Source organism: Rhamphochromis longiceps, linkage group LG13, assembly GCF_057381845.1.
Source record: "Rhamphochromis longiceps isolate RC_006_pf linkage group LG13, R_longiceps_female_GT1.1, whole genome shotgun sequence".
NCBI classification, from domain to species: domain Eukaryota; kingdom Metazoa; phylum Chordata; class Actinopteri; order Cichliformes; family Cichlidae; genus Rhamphochromis; species Rhamphochromis longiceps.
In genome coordinates this window covers 22,097,877-22,118,841 of record NC_140569.1, presented here as the reverse complement: position 1 = coordinate 22,118,841, position 20,965 = coordinate 22,097,877, and the positions used below count along the sequence as shown (strand labels likewise).

The 20,965-nt window shown below is 41.7% G+C and overlaps 1 protein-coding gene across 1 annotated transcript in view; it reads right to left on the bottom strand.

Annotated features, from left to right (window-relative positions):
* Positions 1-20,965, bottom strand: part of itga9 (integrin, alpha 9) — a 50,944-nt gene that overhangs the window by 11,578 nt on the left and 18,401 nt on the right. Inside the window, exons 16-18 of the mRNA XM_085428439.1 lie at positions 4,151-4,303; positions 3,022-3,098; positions 2,466-2,613 (exon numbers count right to left, since the gene is read on the bottom strand). Of these exons, the coding sequence (XP_085284565.1) occupies positions 2,466-2,613; positions 3,022-3,098; positions 4,151-4,303 (378 nt within the window). The remainder of the gene's footprint in view (positions 1-2,465; positions 2,614-3,021; positions 3,099-4,150; positions 4,304-20,965) is intronic.

The window sequence follows — 20,965 nt, the reverse complement described above, 5'->3', positions numbered from 1 at the left end:
AATGGTAGGGTCATTAAACATCACCAGGACTGTTTACCCTGCTTTAGTGTCAGCTGAAGCATCTACTGGTGCAGTTCATCAATGTGGATGACAATACACAGGAGGCCTGTGTCCTGCATGTTCTGCGTGTCTCTTCATGTCTTCTTTGGTATTTAGACAACTGGATTTATATTGGTTTACTTTTTCCACACCAGTGTCATCACCTACTTTTTGCTTTCCACTCAGGTACGAAGATGAAGAGCTACAGTACCTCTGCTTTCACAGCATGTGTAAAGTGTCACTTCACTGCCAAGAAAATCGGTGATTCATATATTCTTGGGTCTGAGGGTCCACTGAAATTCACACATTTCTTTGCTGGAACTTCTGGGCTTTTCACCACAAAGCTGACTTGGTCCAACTGTTAAATAAGCCGAAACCCACCATGGCAGAAGCATTCAGATCCTTTCCTTTAATGAAAGCGGTCATAACTCTCAGAATGACAAATGTGTGCATTCAAAATAAATGAACGAACTGAACTTGAAGTGTTAAAGGTAAAAGCAGTAATTATGTAGAGTGGTTTATATTAAAACAGCAAACTCTTGGTGTATTCCCATATTACTGCTTACATGAAACAATGATTTTGATTACATTTTAATTAACCCATCATGTTTAAATTTTACTTCCAAACTCTACAACTGCAGCTTTTCATTTACACATGCGGACAGCTTTGATCATTCTTTGGTTATATTACGATGTACCGTTTCCAAATCTTATTCTACACAAACCCATAATTGGCACCCAGTCTAATCTCAATGTAGTAGTTTAATCTAACAAATCACAATTTCAGATGTAGTTCTGCTTTGTGTGCAAGGCTTTTTGTAAAGTAAGTAAAAAATTAGTAAGTTAAAAATGTAGCCGAGTCCTCTGAAAAATACAAAGACACGAGACATTTGTCACAGGTCCAGCTAAAACTGACTCCTTAAAATATTTCATTAAAAAAAGAAAAACAAAACAAAACAGAAGCCAGCAGAGCTCCTGAAACCAATTCAGCTCCACAGTTTTCTGACAGCTTGTGTTGCAAGAACAACAGAGCCATAACCCACTCCGCTCTTAAATATGAGGGGAGTACAAGTTCACGCTTTGCTCACTGGAGAAAAAGCCTAAAGGGAGGGTTAGGAGCTGACCTTTACTTCACCAGAAAGGGGTCACATCATCACCTCAGACTTCTCCAGTAGTAATTAGAAGTGTGTGAAAGCGCATACAGCGGTAAATCTTCTCACCGGCCTCGTTGTCACCTGCACATACTGTTCGCTTCCTGCTCCCTTTGTGCAGCAGAGAACTTTGACTTATCAGGTTCCTGAACAAAATGAGGCTCTGGGGCTGCTGGTAATCTGACACTTAAAGTCAGTCGCTTTCATTAGATTAACTTTGAAACCGAAACACACTCAGTGTTTTTCTAATATTTGCCTGCAGCGTATATTCTGTTTAAATTCAATTTTGCCATTGTCGGGGGTTTCAAATCCTGCCACAGGTTGTATCTTTTACCGTAATGGCCTCATCCATCACAGGGATGAAACCCCCCCGCCCCGACAAACCATCCAACTGAAGATAAGCACAAGGTCCGTTTTTTTTTTTTTTTGGGGGGGGGCACAGAAACTCCTTCCTGATGAATGCTGTCAAAGTGCACCATCTGACGTGGCGTCACGCTCAGCTACAAGCAGCCTTTGTGACAACAAGTGTGCAAAAGGACGTGAGCAGAGGCAGAGGTGGACACTGTGAAATCAATCGGCAAGGAAAATCTCTCAGGTTTAATGTGGGATGGCAGTGGGTAGATATTTCTTTAACAGCGACAGAATGCTAAAATCATTAGAAGTCTATATGAGGAGCAGGTCTGATTATTCCCCATCCCCATGAAGGTCAGGAATAATCCACATATATCTAATTAAATGTGGCCCTGCGAGAGTAAGAATAAGTCAAGCTTGTGGAAATACAAATGTGTGTTGTGCCTTGTTCCCATGCATACAGCTCATTTGTTGATGACATGGTGTGTCTGTCTTAAATGAGTCAGAGGAGCGTTTGACAGCTCAGCCAGAGGAGCTGCCCCCTGACACGGGACAGCTGCTGCTGCTCCTCCTGCTGGGGCTCTCTGGGTTTTTCTGCTTTCATCTTCACGTCTACCTACACAGCTCGGGCAAAGCTTTAAGCTCCCCAGTCGTCACGCAGATCTGGCTTTCCCACTGTTTAGACTGTGTTCCTGACATATAACCATATAGTCTTTTTAAATAAACATTCCTCGGGAAAATGTACATCACAGCAGAACACCAAGGCCATCCATCTAACACGTGTGTGCAAAATATGGTTTTGTAAATCATTACGGCCTCAGCTTCGCTTGTACGTTACTAAAGCAAAAAAACAAACTGTCAGATTTTAGATATGAATATGTGAACCAGAGTAAATAAATAGCAGATACTTCAAGAATCACAGACCTTCTGCCAGAAGTTGATGTAGAAAACTTCCCTGGAGAAGTTCAAGTAGATGTTTGTGTCATAGGCGTCATCGCCAGCGTTGGAGATGGTCAGGTTCAGAGAGACGTTCTTCACTCCTCCAAGGGCCAGATGGGGTTTGCTATGCAAGCTGGTGGGTGCACAGAGTAAACAGCGTACTTCAGCAATTAAAAAACAATCACTTGAAGAGCAGTAAGTACAGCTTTGTATTAAGTAGCCTGCATTTTTCTTTGAAGTTTTTAGTGTACAAAGAGAAGTGCACCTGCAGGAGAATAGCTGTTTGTTTTTGGAGCACAACAACGAATATATGCAGACAAATGAGTTGTTAGGATGACAGACATAAACTGTTGAGGAGAGAACAGGAGATAGATAATAATGGAAAGGGAACTCCCTAACTATGGAAAAAAAAACCTATGGATCCTCTCCAAGCATGCGTCAGAGTTCCACTACCCACACCCTCATGGCCCATGATGTCAGCTTGCTTCCTTAGTACTGGAAGAAAAGAATGAATCTGAGCTACGAAGTAAAATGTTTCTACCCAGAAAGCAACAGTTTCCCATGAAGCCTCAGGTCCGCGGCACAGTCGTCTGACAGGCAGTTCTTCTCAAACCAAGTCTGAAAAGGAAACAGTACAGTACACAGTTCAGATGACCTCATGCCCTGAACACACCGACTCCACATTCAGGGGGCGGTGTTGCTTTGCTGTGTGAGCTGTCCAGTAGTTTTGCATCCACAAAGCTATCTTTCCCTTAATTAGTCAGAGGATGGGCTTTGGTTTAAATCATGAAGGGAAATTTAAGTCGAGCGTTAAAGTCTGATGCAAAGTAGATGAGTTTCAGATCAAACGGATTCTGTAGATGCTGAAATGCAACTGCCTCGCTCTTTCAAGAAGTGCATACACCGGGGGAAACACATGTGGTCCAGGTTAGAGGTGCTCGCAAAGAAAATAAATGAATCAGTCTTTTTGGACTCCACTCAAGAAAAGCTAACACAGGCAATAATAAGCTGGTAACCAACACCAAATCATTACAACCCCACATTGGAGCCATTTCCTTCGTTCCTACTGTGGTTTGCAGGAAGACACTTCTGTCTTTTAATATCAGGTTTGGCGGGGGTCACTTTTAGTCAGGAAATTAAATATATCATAAATTGAGCTGGTAGGAATTAACTGTCAACCTTTTACAATAAGAGCAAGGCACACTTAAATAGACAGAACATCTTATAAGTAACATTTCACTGTATTTGTGTAATTTGTGAAAATAGAATGAAAATTACAGTGAATGTGGATTTAGTCTGAACATATTTATCGTACTGTTACACAAGATTTGATTTTAAGAATGACAAATCCTGTGTTTCCTGCAATTTACTTTAATGATGGGATCGGCTTTCTTTTTTTTCCAAAGAAGTAACTCAGTCAGTTATTGGTTTTCCCTCAAGATCCTGCTTTAATCCTGCAAATATTTGAAAAACACGCAGTGAAATAGCTGTTCATGATCCTCAAAGACAGGCTACTTTAAATCCAACGGCTGATAATATTTCTCCATAAAGAGTCAGCATCAAACTTTATTAGGTGTTGCAGATACTGCTGTGAAAAACATGAATTTTACTCTTCAGGATTCGTTTTTAAAGCAATCCCCTTCACTTCACACTTAAAAAGCTCTCCGTACTTCATTCCTCGCTGCAATCTTCTTCCCTTTCCTCCATCGCAGCACTGGAGTGAGCGCGGGCAGGTCTCGCTCCTGGGGTCCTGTCAGCATGTGGGTCCCCAGGCTGTAAGCCACCTCGAATGTGATGGCTGTGAACACGTCCTTAACGTCCTTCTGTGGAGAGCAAAAACAAGGCTAATGCAGGGGAATCTGTCCAACCACAGACACACTAAAACTAAATGTAACCTCAGATATATAACTGTCATGCAGCTGTCTGGGTGATTGCAGTAATTTAACATCTTTCTCCGATTAACGCCTGGCGCAAAGACACATTACACTGCAGATTACCGGAAGATCACACAGTCTGAAAATGTCATATCGTAGTGATCAGTCTGCCAGGGCTGCACGCAGACACGAGTACACTGATAAAATCACGTGAATTGGTTTGTATGGATGGCTGACACATCTCATCAGCATCAATTCATCTTTGACCATCGTTAAAAAGCACGAGCACCAGTGCAGATTCTAAGCAAGGCACTTTTTTTTCTTTAAAAAAAACCTGCTGGCACTGCCTCTGAGAGATATATTGGCATTCCTGGCGACTCCATCTGAGACCATAAAAGAAGTGTTTGATTTGGCATCGGGTTTGGAAACGCAGACAGAAAGAAAACAGAGCTAAATGTGATCAAATCCTGCATCTTCATTAGATGACAGCACTGAAAGACATACATGGGAAAAGCTGATACTGATGTTGGTTTTTCATCTCTTTGTCTACTCAGCTCTTTGAAGGCAGCTTGTCGGGTCTAGTTTTGGTCTCGCTATCTAAAAGCCGCAGCAGAAAAACACACACACACATGAGCTCCAACTGCAACCGGTGTCCCAGTCCTTGACTGATGTCAGCTAACACGGAGCCAAGCCCACAATGTCAACACAAAGGACTTCCCGGTGTCTTCCGGTGGCCACTCGTTCTTTTGCACTTTCTCTCTCTTTTTGTCCATCCACCCATCCTCTTTCCTCAGGCAGGCACAGGGCCAGTCTGGGCTTTGACATGAGGCATCACCAGTGCCAAACCCACCCAAATCATCAGCAATGAGAGAGTTATAGCAGGAAAGAGCAAACGTTAGTGCAGCACATGACAAAAACAGATGATTTAAGGCTCGTTTGGGAAACGGTGCTCATCACAGATAAAGACAGATAATATCCGAGCGTTTTTAATTAAATTCTGCCATTGTGTGCTTGGATCTCCTGCCCAAAACATAAATAAATCTGACTTCGATTTTATTTTCCGGATTAAAAAAAGCAATCATTTTCTTAATAATAATAAGTTACTCAGGTAGCAAAGCAAGATGGCGTCTTTAAAATCTTCATTCAGAAACAAGATTTTTCATCTCAAATCCACCGTTCAGCTCATTCCTCTCAGTGTTGTTCTACTGGCAGGTCACCTAAGCTGGGAGGTAACAAATTTGTGACACAATTAGTTATTGCAGGATATGTATGAAGCACTGGCAAAGCCCTCAGTGTTAGCGGCAATTAAAGCCGAATGCATGAAATGGCCCCTTTCCGCTGGCCTCTGAGTGAACTGACCCCCTGGGAGATAACTGCTTGGGTCTCCAGTCCCAAATTCCCACTGCTTATCTCGCATTTTCACAAGCCACAAGGGAACTGGAGGACGTAATGGCTAGAAATAAAAGTGGGGTATTTTTGTCCAATGTCCTGCCTAAAAGTGACCTCTGTGTGCATGTAAATATTAAGAAACATCCCAATGAGCTTGCTGTTGTCAATCATAACAGAGCATCTGTTTTTGTAGAGATGTAGGATCACTTAATCCTTGACGCACCGGACCGAAGACTGCTAATTGACTCGTGAGCTCCCAAGACTAACAGCGCACTCACATTAGAAGAACCAGACTCTGTTTGGTAACACTTGGCCTAAGCTTTTATTATCCCTGGATCAATGCCGCCAATTGCCCCACCCGGATCCGCACCCCTCGCTGGGCCATTTACTCCCACCTGATCCTTCTTTTAGTTTCTGTATTTATGGAACAGAGGAGCTCCTGAGGTCCAGCTGAAAAAGACAGTTGCTAGTGTTTACCGCCTGCTACCTATATTATTATGGAAATTGAAGCAATAACTGCTCCTTACATGCTGGTGAAGTTCAGAGGCAGACTTGTGAGAGGCCATTCTGCCACTCAACAGGCTTGCACTGTGTTAAGCCTCATTTAAACACAGAAGCCGCAGGGTGCGGCACGGGTCTCAGATCAGATAGGACAATGACATGAGTGGAATTTCTGATATTTGGAGGCCAGTAATTCGTGTTAAACATATAGCTCTGAATTAGCCCTAACACTAGTTGCTCAGAAACAGGGTCTAGCATTGTAATCATCAATGGCTACCACACAAATCCTCATTATATGGCTCATTATATGCAATATCTGTTTCTGTTGGACTAAAAATATTTTTGTCCCTTTCTATCTCCTGGTCTCGGTCTGTGGATGCTGTAGTGATTTTTTAAAATTTCCCATACAGATTTAAACCATGTGAAAAAAAATCCATCTCTGGAGAGAGAACTGCCAATAAAAAGGCGAAATATTCTGCACCGTCACTGAACAGAAGTCTGAAACTTTTGATCATCTCTGGGGCAAAATTACTCATTAAAGGTTCCAGTCAATACTGTGGAGATGCCAAAACTCAGCAGGAGGCAGCTGTTTTCCAGCAGCACCCACCTTAGCTGTAAATTATTGGCTGTAGGATGAAAAATCGGCACGTTAAAGCAATTTGCTTCTTTTACAACAGGCTCGATACAAGTGCTTCCCGGTTTATTATTCATATGTATTGAATTCACAGGACACAGATCAGCTTGCTACGCCGCATGTTTTGAAAGAAAACAAGTTAAGCTGAACACTCCCTCGCTCTGGAACAAGACTTCTGCCAAAATACTATTTCTGTGCTCCGGTTCACACTCAGGACCCATTTATTTGGCACAACAGAGCATAACTCACACCTTTACCAACCACTCTTTTCCCTTGACATTCATTCCTGCTCCCCGAATGGATTTTTCCCACGCACCCATAACGTAAGCATAAAGTACAAAGCTTGCACGATTTTAATGAACATGGCCACCGTGTGAATTAATCTTAGCCTTAAATTCTAGTGCTAGAGCTAGACTTTCATATGTTAATCTGATCAACAAGATGGCAGTGCACCAAGCTGCCCCATTCATGCTCATGGAGCAGCTCCATCATGGTGGGTGCGGGGAGGATGACGTCAGACTGCAAAAGGCTCTGATCTGCACTTTAAACGCCTCATGCTTGGCTGAGATGAAGAGCTCCGTTCTTAGCCAAACCATTCCCTCAGAAGCATATAGCTTAAGCCTGGTCATGGGAAGTCTTTATTAACTTGGGAGGGAAATGTGAATACAGCACTCCTTTTAAGGACAATAGATGTTTGGATGACTTACAGGTTGAGGCCGTTTTATTTGAGGGCTAAATGCCAGGGAACTTTTTTTTTTAATGGAAAAACCTTTTTTTCCTCCTTATGTGATGAATGGATCCAACCTGTTAAAGGTTAGGAGTAAGGATGTATGCTGAGACACAAGGAGACAACGTGAAATTGAAAGTATTTATAGTAATGTCTGCAGCATATGGCAGGCATGCACTTACGCAGCTTATCCAAGCGTGTTCTTTAAAAAAGTCTAGAAATAAGACAATTACAGAAGGTTTTAGTGACAGAAGGTCAAAGTACAGCAGCTGCTCTGCTCAGAATAGGTTAGCAGATGTTGAAAGGCCTGGAATGAAATCAAATCACTCAAATCAAATCACTTTTTTATTGTCACATCACATGTGCAGGCACACTGGCACAGCACATGCGAGTGAAATTCTTGTGTGCGAGCCCCACAAGCAACAGAGATGTGCAAACACAACAACACAAACGAGCAAACTGAGTGGGAGTAGGGAAGAGCGTCGTCTGGTTGTTTCTGCTAGAAACCTTTGGAGGAGTCAAATAGGAGCAGCTTCAATCTGTCTGTGAAAATCATCCTCATGTGTCATGGCAGAAAGATTAGAGACTGGACCTGTGGAATCATCATAATTCCTTAAAAAGGCAGACCAGCAGTCTTCACTCTTAAACCGGAAGAGATTAAAATCACACATCTCTTACCGTATAACAAATTTGACAGGTCTTACTTGATTTATCTGCAATGAACTTCACTCACATCCACAAAAACCACCCTTTACATCCTGCTAAAATCCCCCAAACTCTTCAAATTGTCATTCCCAGAGGCAGGATATTCTTTAAAAATCTAAATAACTTCCTCCAAGGACATTGTGAAGGACTTTACAGTGGGAGTAACAGCAGACCGGTGAGGTTTCTCACCATTAAGCTTTTATTGTGGCTTTCCTCTAATTTTGTTACTTTAACTGTGCCTGAGGGCACCATTGTTCTCTCATTGTCTCGTCACACAGTTTCTATTTTCCTTTAAAGGAAATTTGTATGTTTTCTGCATTATTTTGAGAATGAATTGATTTTTAGAGTAGGCCAAAGAAACTGAAAAGTTGATACTGTGAAGATGTACATGGTGGTTGAATGCTCATCTAGTAGACCTGACCTACTAGGAGTGATGTTGAGTTGTGTTTCTGATCACACGGTGTCTAGAAAATCAAATGTGCCCTTTTCCATTAACTATTGTGGTCCGCTAGGACAGTGATTATAGTGTTTGACATTTGGCCAGATACTGAGTCAGTGACATCATTTTCTTCAAAGACGTCACTACATATGGCCGACAATACAAAATATTATAATATAATAAAATGTCACCTTTTAGATGGCAGACCTAAAAGCTAATCCATGCAACAGTTGCAGCGCATTTTTATCACATAGTGTAGTTGCGTTTGCGCCCACTTGATTGAATTCAGACCAATATTCACTCAGTCTCAGCTCTGTGTTGTTCTTCAGTAATTCTTGCGGGAAAACTCTGTAAACGTAGCTGTTTAATGAGCCACTTCTGTCTGCTGGAACTGGTAGAGTACTGGTGGGTTTTCAAGCTTTTAAGCAGAAAGAAGCTGCCCACTCTGGCCAAAAGCAACACTATGAGTCTCAGTGAGAATAAACCAAAGCAATAAAATCATTGTCCTACCTGCGAAACAATGAACTGAAGCGAAACAGCTCTATAAAGCTGAGGGGAACTGCAGGTTGAGGTGATAAAGTTTTGTTGCAAGTGAACCCTTCGCATTGTTTTTTTACATTCTTCCATTGATATATTGGATTTTAAAAAAAACTGTCGGCATGGCAGCTTTGAGCAAAAACGTGTCGTCTGAAATAACAATATGAATCTGTGAAACTAAACATGCTCTTTGTGGCCTGTATGGTTTACAAAACAGAAAATGCTCTTGGGCTGTAATACCATCAGTCTGTCCAAAACCAAATGATTCAGACTAATCTGAAAATGCCAGACTACCAGTCATTCAAAATGTATGCAGCAGGCCTTTGAAAACAGTTCCCATTCAAAATGAGCCATGTTTACGCCAACCAATGGAAAATATTTCACTCTGTCTGATGTTAGTTGTAGAGGCAGCGATTCTCAGATGCGAGTCCAGCTTCAGGCACCAACATGATTTATCGCACACTGCAAGTCCACAAGCTGTTTGACACCAAAAAGAAAGAAAATCCAAACTTGCGTCAGACTGATGACACAAGAGCAGCTCATCGTACTTATCTTCTAAGTAACTATGTAACGAGACAGAGATAGTCCTGCTTTTTAAGTCCATGATACAAACTAATGTGTGGATTGTGTAGTTCTGGTAATTAGGAGTAAATTGTGCTTTCAGTAAACAGGAGTGGCCTACTGTGAACCTCTGAGCAAATAAACTTCTACTGGTCACTGTGCCACTTGGACAACATGGAAAAATTATAACAGAAGTGAAATTTCCCATCAGAATCTGTGGTACTGTTAAGGTCCTAGACTCATGAAGTGTTCACTCTCACTCTCCACTTGTTTGATTTCATGTGTTCATGTTATGTTCAATGTCCAGTTTGTCAAACTCATTTCAAACGCCTGACAAATTTGCCCTGAGATTAGATCATCTTTCATTTCAACCCTGCTTTCACCCTCACAGTTTTAACAAACAGAACACTGAATCCTGAGCGCAAATTTTCTGTGAAAACATAAATGATCCAAATCCTATCCTTTAGCCAAGGCTGAGCGACCCTGTGGTGCATTGTAACGTCTCCCATGAGCAAACACGTATTTTCTCCAGGCTAAAACAGATAAATAGCATAACTGGCAGGAAACGTATACCATCTGTCCTGTCATGCGTGAAACCACATCACGAACAGCATCAAGACATACTTGTGCTGCTTTCATGACAGCGTGGAGACAGGAAACATTCATTTGCTTTGAAAATGCTGATCAGAATCCTTCTCTCACTAAGTAAAAAAAAAAAAACTTCCCCTGAAACACTTACCTCTTTGCTCCAGACTTCCAGTAATTCAACTCCCTCCTAAATAAATAAAAAAACCCACGGGTAAGGAGCTGTAGATCTTGCCTTCAAGAATTCGAGAATTTATTGCTTTTTAAAGCAATGTTCACCTAAATACAAATTACAGAAAACTTTTATGCTCTCGTATGCATCATGAAGAAGGCATTCAGCATTTGACCCTCAGACAGTTAAAGCCACAGCTGGGATTTATAAAGGAGGAGAGAAAGGTGCCTCGCTTCCCCTGTGGAAATTCGCAGATGGAATTGGTTTACTGCTCAAACATACCAAATTCATCAGCGTGTTATTTTTACTACATTCCATCAACAGCAACTTGATTTAATGCCAGCGCTAACTATAGCTGCATTAGAGTAATATCTGGATTTGAAATCTAGCCAGCCACCTATAAATACACAGATGTTTTCCCTCATATCTCGGTTCGTCCTTACTCGGCTCCCACACTGTGACACTCTTAACACATTTTTTCTTTTGTTTCTGGTCTATTTTCAGCATCACTACTACATCTCATTTAAGCACTTCGCAACATTCTTGAAATGTTGGAAGCTGGAAGGCGATGCAGTGGAAAGTCAGCAGCTGACTGAGTAAATAAAAATGGAATAACGTGTACTGGTGTATAACTTCTTCATTTCTCTGCACAGAGCTCCTGTCACCATCATGTCCGATTATCTTTAATCCCTTGGCTGATGTCTATTGTAACCTGAGTGACATGTGCAGAGTCACCACAAGGACACGTCCTGAGAAGCAAAACAAACCTAGCTGAAAAAAGGAAAGAAAAATCCCAAGGAGATCCTTTTAAGGAAACACAAACGGTGTGTCCTTAGCTAGCTTTTAAGTCTGTACTGGAGAATATTAGTGATGCTAGTCACAATATGGAAAAAGAGAACAAGATAAATATGAGTTTATCTCTATCCAAATGAGATAATACAAAGAAATACTGTTTTAAAATGTGGCTACTTGCATTTATATATCTGATATATTATCTGGAGGCAGATAACAGAGCGATAATAGAGATATTGAGAGGCATGAGCGGATTTTGTGAGCTGGTGATGCTGGTACGGTGTTAAATAGCTGTAATTAACATTAACATGTTTTTTTTTTTTGCTACAATTGATTAAATAATTTGAAAGCTGTACAATATATGCCAGAACTGTGCAGAAGGTTGTGTTGCACAACCAAGCCAGTCATTTCGATGCTTTGGAGTTTGATACTGAACTATAAAAGCAACTCAGTTTGCGTGCAACATCACCAAAGTAAGGAAATCCCATGTGACTTCTCCAGTCTCTTTAAAATTGAGACTGAAGAACTCACTTGGATGACTGACAAAACATTTCTCGCACTGAAAGCGCAACATCCACATGAACAGCATCAACTTTCTGGGATGACACTAAACGTACAACAGAGAGAAGCATGGACAAAAAGTCCAAGTATTACTGTTCACATAAAAGTTTGGATGCTTTATTGTTCAAACAAGGCTGCTGACAAACGGACAAACCTATCAGATACAGGTGATAGTCACAATGAGAACTACAAAATTTGCTGGCTCTTACACAATTCTTGAAAAACTATTGTTTATATTTCGATTGTTGCTGTTAGATGTTAGCCCCCTTCTCCTAAAAGAGTGCACGAAGTGTTTCTACTTTATAGACGTGTTTAGAGCTGGATAATATCCAGACTTTGGCACAACACTCACACAGATGTATATGCGATCAATCAGGGTTGCAAACATAAAGACTGCCATGACTGATCTCGGCGGGGTTAGTAATGTTAAAATTATATTGACCATTTGCTCAACCCTGCTTCGTCCTAAGATTTTACATGGATTGTCATACAATTTTTAAGAGCTGTGCACTGTTTTCATTTCTATTTGTAAAACAATTGCATATATGTTTAAGAAGCAGGCTGCATTTAATTGCGTTATGTGTTTTCTTTTTACTTGAAGTTATTGTAAAGAAAACCAGTTTTCTAGTAAAGAAAACTGGTTTTCTTTACAAAAGCGATATTCATTTTAGTAAATTATTTTTAAATGACCTAGTACAAATTATATAATTAAGAATGTGTTTTTGATGTTTAAACTTTATGAAAAACTTCTTGCAGGAGTCCACTCTGAGTCACAGGAGAGGTGGAAAATAAATTTAACCTGGGTGTCTACTGTCTTGTGCAGTCTGGGAGATGATTGAATGTTAGGGTGGGTACAGTTTCCTCTGCGGTGGGGTCGGGTGGGCTGCCCCGGGTCCTGTGGGGCTGGGCGGTCCTACTACCGTAGGCCCCGGTCTGGATGGGCCTGGGCTCCCTTGCCTTGGTGGGTGCCGAAGGACGGGGGTGCCTACTGTGCACAGCTGGCTGCCGGCAGAGCCGGCGGGCATGCCACTGCTACCCCCTCTGGCTTCTGCTCCGTGGCTACTGGGTGACCCCTCATCTGGGGCTCTCCTCAGCTCTTCCCAGGAGGGTGGCATGGATGCCCCTCCTTGGGGTCTCGCACTCTGGGGCCTCTGGATGTCTGGAGCCTGGATCTCCTCCATGCCTGCTTCATGCCCTGGGGGACAGGGCTATGGCTGTCTACATCCTCTAGCAGACCGTTACATGGGGAAACCTTTTGAATACAAGCGGGCTGATCCACACAGCTGTGCACACGGGTGTTCACTGTTCATAGACATAAACTACACCTCTATTGGCTGCTATTTCCAAGCACATTGTGCGCTGTCGGTCCTGCTTGCTGCACAACAACATTCAATATTTAGTATTTACTGCTGTTTACACTTAGCTAGATTAACGTGATGGTGTTGTGTTTAGTATGTTGCTCTGTTTGTTTTTTGCTTGTTTTCTTTTTTTTTTCTCTCAACAGGTGATCCAGGAGATTTTTTTTCTCTTCTTTCTCTTTTTAAGTGCCCTTTCTCACTGTCTCTCTTCCCTTATGTTTTTCTTTTCCTTCATCTTTCTTTCTTCCTTTCCTATCCCTCAGTCATGTCTGTCCCGTCATTCATGAAAAAAAATTAGGTAACGTACAGAGAGATTAACGTCCTCCAAGATCCTGATTAATCTCCTTTGCGGACAAACAGGAAACGTGTTATCTGTATTCCTACGCATTTAATTAAATAAAGAGCACAACTGCTAAAAGGCTGAGGATTCGTTTTGCTAATTTGGGCATCATGTTACGACAGCCTAAAAGACACCACACTGTAATAATGGGTATTTATTGAAAAGGGCTGTTTCAGTCCCAGGAGAAAACATTGCTCTGATGGATGAGATGCCAGCAGGGTGGAGCAACTTAAAATGTGCTGTTTTTAAAACAGCAGTGTGTTTGAGAGTGCGTTTGAGTCTAACCCATCCTGGTGATAGAGGACATCTCCAGATGTTTCCTGCAGCTGATTTCATCACTGTGTTCAAATCTGGGGCATTTTTACTTCACTGTTATTGTTGGAACCATTGTTTTCTGACAAAGCCGCGATAAGACCACAGCACACACACACAAGTTTATCAAATCCACCTGATGGACGTACATTACAGTCTGCGCTGCATATAAACAACCGTCTTGAGTATATATTTGTTCCATTTCCTTTGTGGCAGATCCTGTCTGTTTACACAGGAAGGGGAATTTAATGTTGTCGCCACCAGATGTAAACAGACACTATTAGCAAACGGCAGGGAGAAATAATAATGGCAAACCTGCTGGGTTATTAAAAAAACAACAACAAAAAAAACGTCATTAAGACGTATCACAGCATCACAGGCTGCTCTTACGAAATACATAATCTATGTTTCCTCTGCAGTGAAGTCGGAAACATGGCAGGAGAAACTCGTTCATTGTGGTCAGACTTGGCCACCCATTATGTAGCCTTGCTGTGGCATCATGTGGCAGTAACCCGGCCAAAAGACTGCAGAAGCATTTTGCCCGGCGTGCTTAGCTGCCAAAATCAACAAATCATCAAATCTGCCCAACCTCTGGTCGCCTTGATATGAGTAACAACGATAGATTTACTATGGCAACAACACAGAGTAAGTGTAACAAGCAGCCATCCCAAAAATAATACCTCGCTTGAAACTCGCATACACACATATGAAAGGAAATTAACAAGAACTCTGACTTGTTTTATGGTAACAAACGTCTGCCGGCTGTGCTCTCACAAAACAGCCCTGCAGAAGACCTGTAATGTTCATACTGGCACAGCCATGTAGGGAAATCCTGAGGAAAACATTTCCCTGAGCTAAAATTATCCTGAACAGCTCTTCTATAGCATTCAGTAAATGCTATTATCATTCAGCTGAAATCATTTATATGATGCTGCCTATGACAATTTCTACTTGATTTATTGTTACTGCACACAGCTTCAGTGGTTTTTGATTTTTTTTCCATTATATACTTAATAAATAGGTGCTTGACTTGCTGCCAAGTGTAGCGGAACAGCTGGATTTGATTACTTTCCTGATATATGCTTCCATTGTATCAGCTCTCTTGGCCTGAGGTAAATGAAACGAGGAGACCAGTGTCAAGGGAATTACACATTTCTGTTGAACTTTAAAGGGGCAAACAAAGCAGGCAGTGTGGCTGCAGCTCTGAGTTTCCATGTGCCAAACTTTGACTTTGTCCTTCTGGCACTCTTTGAGATGCAGCCACAGGAGCTCCTGGTTTGTCTTACTGTGTTTGTCTGTGAAGAGCAGACTTGGGTCAAACAGTAGGTTCAGATGACTTCACAATTGTTTTGACTTACATTGATTTTATTGCTATCGTTAAATAGAATTAAGTAAGATGTCATTCACCCAAAGGTGTAATATACAAGTACTGTTACTTTCCAGGTCTTCTAGGATGCAGACTCATGTCTAGTAAACCACACTTCAGTGTGTGTCTGGAACCAAATACAGTAAAGTAAACCGAGTAACTAAACACGCACATCAAGTAATACATCAAGTCAAAGTCTGCACTCAGGATCACTAATGAACCTCTAATACATTTCACTGCTTTTCATACAGTATCAATGATATTCTTGTTGGCTGCTGTTCACGTTCGATGTTGTCCTAAAGGCTGTTTGCTGAAATGACAGGCCTTTGGAATTTAGCCAAATGAGATATGAATGACGTATGATACAGCACTAACGAGCAGGTAAATGGACTTTTAATTCAATTCTGTGACTTCACTGACCACCATCAGTCCATCTACTTGCCCTTAAACAGTCACTGCGCACAACACGACCGTAGAGTCAGGATTATCATTCAGTCGACCGGAAAGGGCGTTGGAGCATTTAGCTTTGACAGAGAGATGGCCGTGCTTTAGATACCCCAATAATAGAAGCAGTCACAAGAATGTAGTTTGGCCGACGTTTAAATATTGTAGTGGTGCCGAGCAAATGTTACTGCAGGACATGAGATGTAGGACACGGTGTATATAGGCCAGAGGAGAGGAGGCCAGGCAGGATACTTTACAAGCTAAATTAAACAGACAACTGTTACAGGCAGGGCTTTAGTTGCCTATTTTAACTCCTCCTTGGAGCCTGTGATGCATCTCCAGTGCTACACAAAACCACTCATGACCACAAATGGAGCTGACTTTTGGCATGATTTCAAGGCTCACGTGTGCTCAACAGTAATGGGACTGCTGGAGTAAAAACATGCATGATGATGGATATACAGCCAACGATTTAAACAGTGAAGAACTGCACAAAATATAACAATGGAATAATTAAACTCATATATTAAAACAATCAATGAATCAAAGCCACTTGTGTATAGCCAAACACTATTTAACACAACCGATGGGCACTGATGGCTTCCATTCAACAAAGACATGTATTCACAGCATGCATGAGTTTAGTACTTTCTTAAATGATAATAGGAATTGATTAACCCATCATGTTTTACAAAGATATGCATGTCCTGACATTTTGTACAGATATTTGTGGTTTACAAATGTCATATCTTAATGATGTTGGTGATAAAATCATCCATCTATTCATCCACCCATTCTTTTCATCCTTATCAGGGTCACAGGGTGGCTGGAAACCCGACAATCGTTTTGGTTTTCTAGCTGACCATTTTGAGAAGAATATTTTTTCTTTTCTGTTTGTTTGTTGAACCACTTAACGCTGATTTGTGAATCATTCAAGCATAAAAGAAGCACCCAAATCAAGGGATGAATACATAACAGACAATTTAGCAAACAAACAATTTTAAATTGTATCTTTAGGGACTTTGTTACTAGCAGCCTGTTGAAAAAACACAACTTGCTTCCATCTCCTTAGTTGATTCTATGAAAGATAACAGGAATAAAATCGCATAATTCCACCAACAATGTGATTCCCAAAGAGCTATTAGCCAAAAACTTAGCATATCTTGGCATGGTGTAAAAAACAAAAACAAAAGACTAACTACAGCACATGAATAGTATCCAAAAGTCATGTTGTTTAAAAACATTAACAGAGAACCCGACACAGGATGTCATCTGATCCTTCAGTTGATCGATCTACTGTTCACTGAAGGTTTATCAGAAATGGTCTTAGTCGAAAATTGACTGTCAACAAGCCATTCTTCAGTAAGGGAAGCAGAGAAAAATGGCTATGTCAATTCCAAACTACAAAAGAGCTGGACTGGAAATCAGTGGCAACACATCACACTGCCAAAAGCAGTAAAGGGTATACCTCGATAGAACAACACACAGTGGTGGACTGTCAGTCATTGATTGGCCTCCCCAGTGACTGGACCTCAACATTATTGAAGCAATGTGGGAGAACAGAACAAAAGCAACACCCAACATCCAAAGAGCTTTGAATGGCTTCTTGAAGACTACTTTTTAAATCTTTTTTAGTTTTTAGTCTTCATAAGTTCAGGCTGAGTTAAAGAATAAATGTGGTCATACCAAGCATTGACTTTCAACCTCATTAGAATTGTGCAAACTCTGTTTTTACACTGTTTAGTCCTGTTTTTCCTGTACTGCTAGTGGATGCTACAAGCTAGCACTGCTACCCTAGCAATTCAAAACTGGTTCCTTTGGGTTGAAAAAGAAGCAAGACACCAAAATGAGAAACCCATGGTTTGAAGGGAGCAGATGTGTTTGTCTTGCTTTTTAATGTATCTGAATGAAGAAACATACCTGTTTCCCAAGCATTTGCACTTATTCTTGTTACAAAGGTTAAATGTGTGGGTGTCCATTTGTGAATAACACTCCAAACAAGCTATTCAAGCTATTTTACTACTTGGACTCTGTCTGTCACAATAGGCTGAGACTTTGTGCAGCAAATGTAATGTACCAAGTGAACATAATTGAACATCAAACTGAAGAATTTCTACTAAAAGTTGGTGGTTTGCTTGTTAAATGAATCATTTCCATCTCATGCACAGAACCTCTGGTCATGTGAACTTTCAATCACTCATCAGTCATCATGGCTGATTTCCCTCCCTAAATGTGAGGTACAACTCCAGCAAAAGTCAGGATGGAGTTTATTTAGCTAAAAATAACCACACAAAGGCCATCTGGGGGGCTGGTATGTTGTTACTGATGCCAATGAAAACATGTTTAAAATGATCAAATTGAAAGTAAGAGGAATTATGCTTGAACAAGTTAGACACTGAACTATTTGCTTCTGTACTCTGCACCCTCTGAAGAACTCTTGTTATGCTCCTGTGTTCTCAGCATGTCATGATTTATTGAACACACTATGTCCAGCTTTTTTTAAACTTTACTTGACTTCAGATGGTCAAAGCTGAACGTGTGTGCTTCATGCACATTATGTGGAACTAAGACAACTTTAACAGTGTATTATTCAGTTTCTGAGCTCATTTAAAGGAATTTGATGTATAAAGTCAATAAATGGCTTCAGCACATGGTCAGCAGCTCTAAACGTGAGTGTATCTCGGAATAACTCGGGGCCTGCTTCCATCGGCTCTCATGCATCAGGGCTTGAGCAGCCAACCCCAACCTGAAGGTTTTCCATCAGGAGCACCAGCGTGCAGTTCCAGTTGACACAACAGCAGCCCAGCACCCTGCTGTGACGCTAGTCTCACTCTTGTGTTTTTACTGTACGTTTAAGCTGAAAGAAGGGTGGGGGCGCGCAAACCCTCCACCACCGAGGATACAGTTGAGGAACCAGCTGGTTTCCATTAGCATACCTCTTCTAGGGAATGGGAGGATTGGCTCATGTGGGCAGACACATGAGTAAGATAAACGATGCGATTGGTCAAGCACACTAGACCCTCTGTGAGAGCGGAGCCAGATCACCTCTGATTATGGTGATTCTTTAGCTCTTCTCCCAAACATATAATGTATGATGACAAAAACTCATGACAGATAGTTACCACGCTAAGTTCTAATCCGTGGGCCCCTTTACTTTTTATACATATTTAAGGTCATTTAGCCTGTAAACAGTCTAGCTAGGTTGCAATTTGTGCACCACACCTTCACAGTCCTGTGTGGCTTTTCACCTTTGGATAACTTCGGGGGTTTCTCTTGTGCGTTTTGCAACCAGGCAGGTGGAATCTGAGGCCATATTCATAAAATCTATAAATAAATAAACAAACCAAAGAGTGGAAGTCCTTTTACACCTCAGTCAAGCCAATCCAAATGCACCATATGTTACCCCAAAATACACTTTCCATCTACAAAGTTAAATATTTGCCAAACATTAAGATATTAAAGCATGAAAATGATTTGTCCTCTGGGCAGGAGTTAGAAGAGCAGAACAATACCACTCTTTGTGCAATGCTAGAACCAGAAGACATTTAAACAGGTGGAAACAGGTGGAAGCAGCTAGTCTGGTCCCCGGAAAGACTGCTAATGCTGTGATCAGACCAACATCAAAGTGCAGTTTTTATACAGCGCCTTTAATTCGCTGAGAGCTGCAAAATAGACGCCGTCCTTGAAGCAACATCTGGCCTGATGGATGGCACTTACACTACAAGTGTGTTTGTGTAACAGCTGAGAGATGGCAGAGATAAGTGACAGCCTTAGGTTAGAACTGAGTGATGATGCAGTCGCCCACCCACAAGAAGGTAAATGTCAGACTCAGTCTGGGCAGAAACACTATTTTATGACTCCTGTTAATGTTATGTGTGCTGAACCTTGGTTGAGGACAAGTGAAATTTTAGTTTGAAATGTTAAGATTCTCCTGTTTGCTAAACTATACAGGCTTTCTGAAGAGCTTGGATAAACACTGGGCTCACTTCACTGAGTAAACCCTGATAACTGTGATAAGGCTTTCTTTGGAAAAAAGACGAAAGTCTTGCTGCTACAACTCTTCGGTGTGCTGTACGCTCATTACAGTCTGACTTAGGGTTGCCAACCGTCCCTTAAAATACGGAATCGTCCCGTATTTAGAAACAAAAGTACACGTCCCGTATTGAGCTAATAAGGGACGCACTTTGTCCCGTAATACAGTGAGAATCAAAAGTAGTCTATAAATGTTAATGGAATTAACGCTTTGTTTGAAAACATAATTCCCAGCCCCTCTCCTGCTTTGTGACCAATGCGCTGACAGCACACTTATGACAATTCGAGTATGACAAGTCAGATTATCGCTTATCTCATTGGTCGAGGAAAGGTCGCTTACGGAGAAAATACCGGAAGACAACAGATGACCACAACAAGAAGCATGGCCAACAGGGGAACAAACGCCGTCACTGCGGTGCAAGTCTCGGATGACAGTACACCTAAAGCTGGGCAGACACTGTGCGATTTTTTCAGTCGCGTTATTCAGCTCCTGCTCAAACTGCACGATTGACTCGCAGGGGTTAGAAGTTGGTAGGTCACGATGCAGGGCATGATGCAGGGTCTCATTCCAAAACGCCCGATGCTCTGATGCGACCTGAGTGCTCACACTGTGCCTCCATAAAATTAAGGTTATAACAGAAAATCTGTCGCTCGCTCTCTCTGTCTCTCACTCACACAGACACACCACCACCATCAACTTTGCTAAATTGCTAATGAAAAACATGATCAGGCAGCTGTGAATGAGCAGCAGTGTAAATCCAACTATTTTCACGGTTGTTGTGGTCGTGATAATTTTGTGATGCCACATCGAAAAGGCTCGGATGAGCTTTTCAAAGTTCTACAAGTTGTGCCTCCATCGCTTGTGTCCAGATCACACGCTGCACAGCCGTGCTGCTCCGTCTTTTTCACGGCGTTTACGTGTTTGCGCGCGAGCAGTGTGAGCGGCTCACGAGCGATTGATGATCGGGAGCTGGTCGTGAGGTGTTAATCACTTCTCGTTACCCCACGTATACTACACGACGCACGATGAAGGCCAAAATCGGTCCGATCACTCAAAAATCGGCTCAAAATGGGCCTAAAACCGCACAGTGTGAGCCCAGCATTAGAGCAGCAATGTTTGTTCCCCTCAGAGAAAGGGAAGAATGGGAAAAGGAAA